Source organism: Echinococcus granulosus (genome assembly GCF_000524195.1).
Source record: "Echinococcus granulosus chromosome Unknown EG_S00085, whole genome shotgun sequence".
Lineage (NCBI taxonomy): Eukaryota > Metazoa > Platyhelminthes > Cestoda > Cyclophyllidea > Taeniidae > Echinococcus > Echinococcus granulosus.
The window spans coordinates 343,467-344,534 of record NW_020170465.1 but is presented as its reverse complement, the minus strand read 5'-3'; the positions used below and the strand labels follow the sequence as shown (position 1 = coordinate 344,534).

The following is a 1,068-nucleotide window of genomic DNA, read 5'->3' as shown; positions in this document are numbered from 1 at the left end:
CATGTACAATTACAGCAAGATATCCACTTCCGTGACTGAAGTGCAGTGCTGAGTGTTGAGCTGGTTCCGTCCTTGTCTATACATAGTATTTTCGATAGCATTGACATTGCCGTGACTACAACTGCGAGTAGAATTTGACCCAACGTCATAGTGGTGAATGAAGAGAGTCCAACTGCAGCGAATATCAAAGCATACACTATAATTTTGAATCTGTTACTTTGCAAAATGTAATCAATAGAGCGTTAAAACTGTGGTATTGCGGATACCTCAACTACCACCTAACCCCTCTCTCTCTATACAATTCTCTTCACCAACTTCCTCATATGGAAGGGAACAGGTGGGAAAATGTATTTATAATTTAATACTTATGGGGTCAAGCAACCTGTGCTTTGATTGTAATTCGTTAATTTATTAACTCAGGAAAGCAACATTTATTCTATTGCGATACAGTTCCCACCAAATTCCCACTTCCCACTCTTTCTTATATTCAATGGAATCTTCAGACCTACCAATTTCCTCCTCATTGTCAATTAGGTGTGGGCATTTCTCCGGCATTACATCAAGTGAAGCAAGACTAGAGCTGCAGATAGAGCTTCTCCATCGCTACGCAGTTGAGAGGAATGAATGAAGTGGATGGTACAATGACAGTGGTAAACTTGCTAATGCCACGCCCTTTATACATTGATATACCTTCTGCATTTTTGCCTAAATTGAGGGTTGGCCAAGCGCATGGTGAAGAGAGATTATTGCAGAAGGGGATAGCAGTTGCATGACCTAAGGATAGGACCTCATTAAATGAGTGGGTGCTGCTTTTGGCTCAAATAAATGCATTGAGCTTTTCATACACCATTAACCAATGAAACTACGGTAAACGCCTCTATCAAGCTTTGGGAAGTTTCAAGCACAATTCCCTCATATTTTCTGACGTAATACATTCGTAACATCTATTCTACTCATTTGTCCAATGCAACGATGATGCTTGTGCAGGAATTTGGAACTAAAATGACATGTTTACAAGGCGTGAACACGAGGCGCTTGCTTCCCACATTGAGTGATAATGTTTGGACT

At 40.5% G+C, this 1,068-nt stretch overlaps 1 protein-coding gene across 1 annotated transcript in view; it reads right to left on the bottom strand. All coding sequences in view use genetic code 11, as the record gives it.

The window, feature by feature from the left end:
• Positions 1-555, bottom strand: part of EGR_07748 (hypothetical protein) — a gene marked incomplete at both ends in the record, with an annotated part of 3,222 nt that extends 2,667 nt beyond the window's left edge. The window contains one exon of the mRNA XM_024496997.1: positions 469-555. Within this exon, the coding sequence (XP_024348620.1) occupies positions 469-555 (87 nt within the window). The remainder of the gene's footprint in view (positions 1-468) is intronic.
• Positions 556-1,068: the final 513 nt, after the last annotated feature.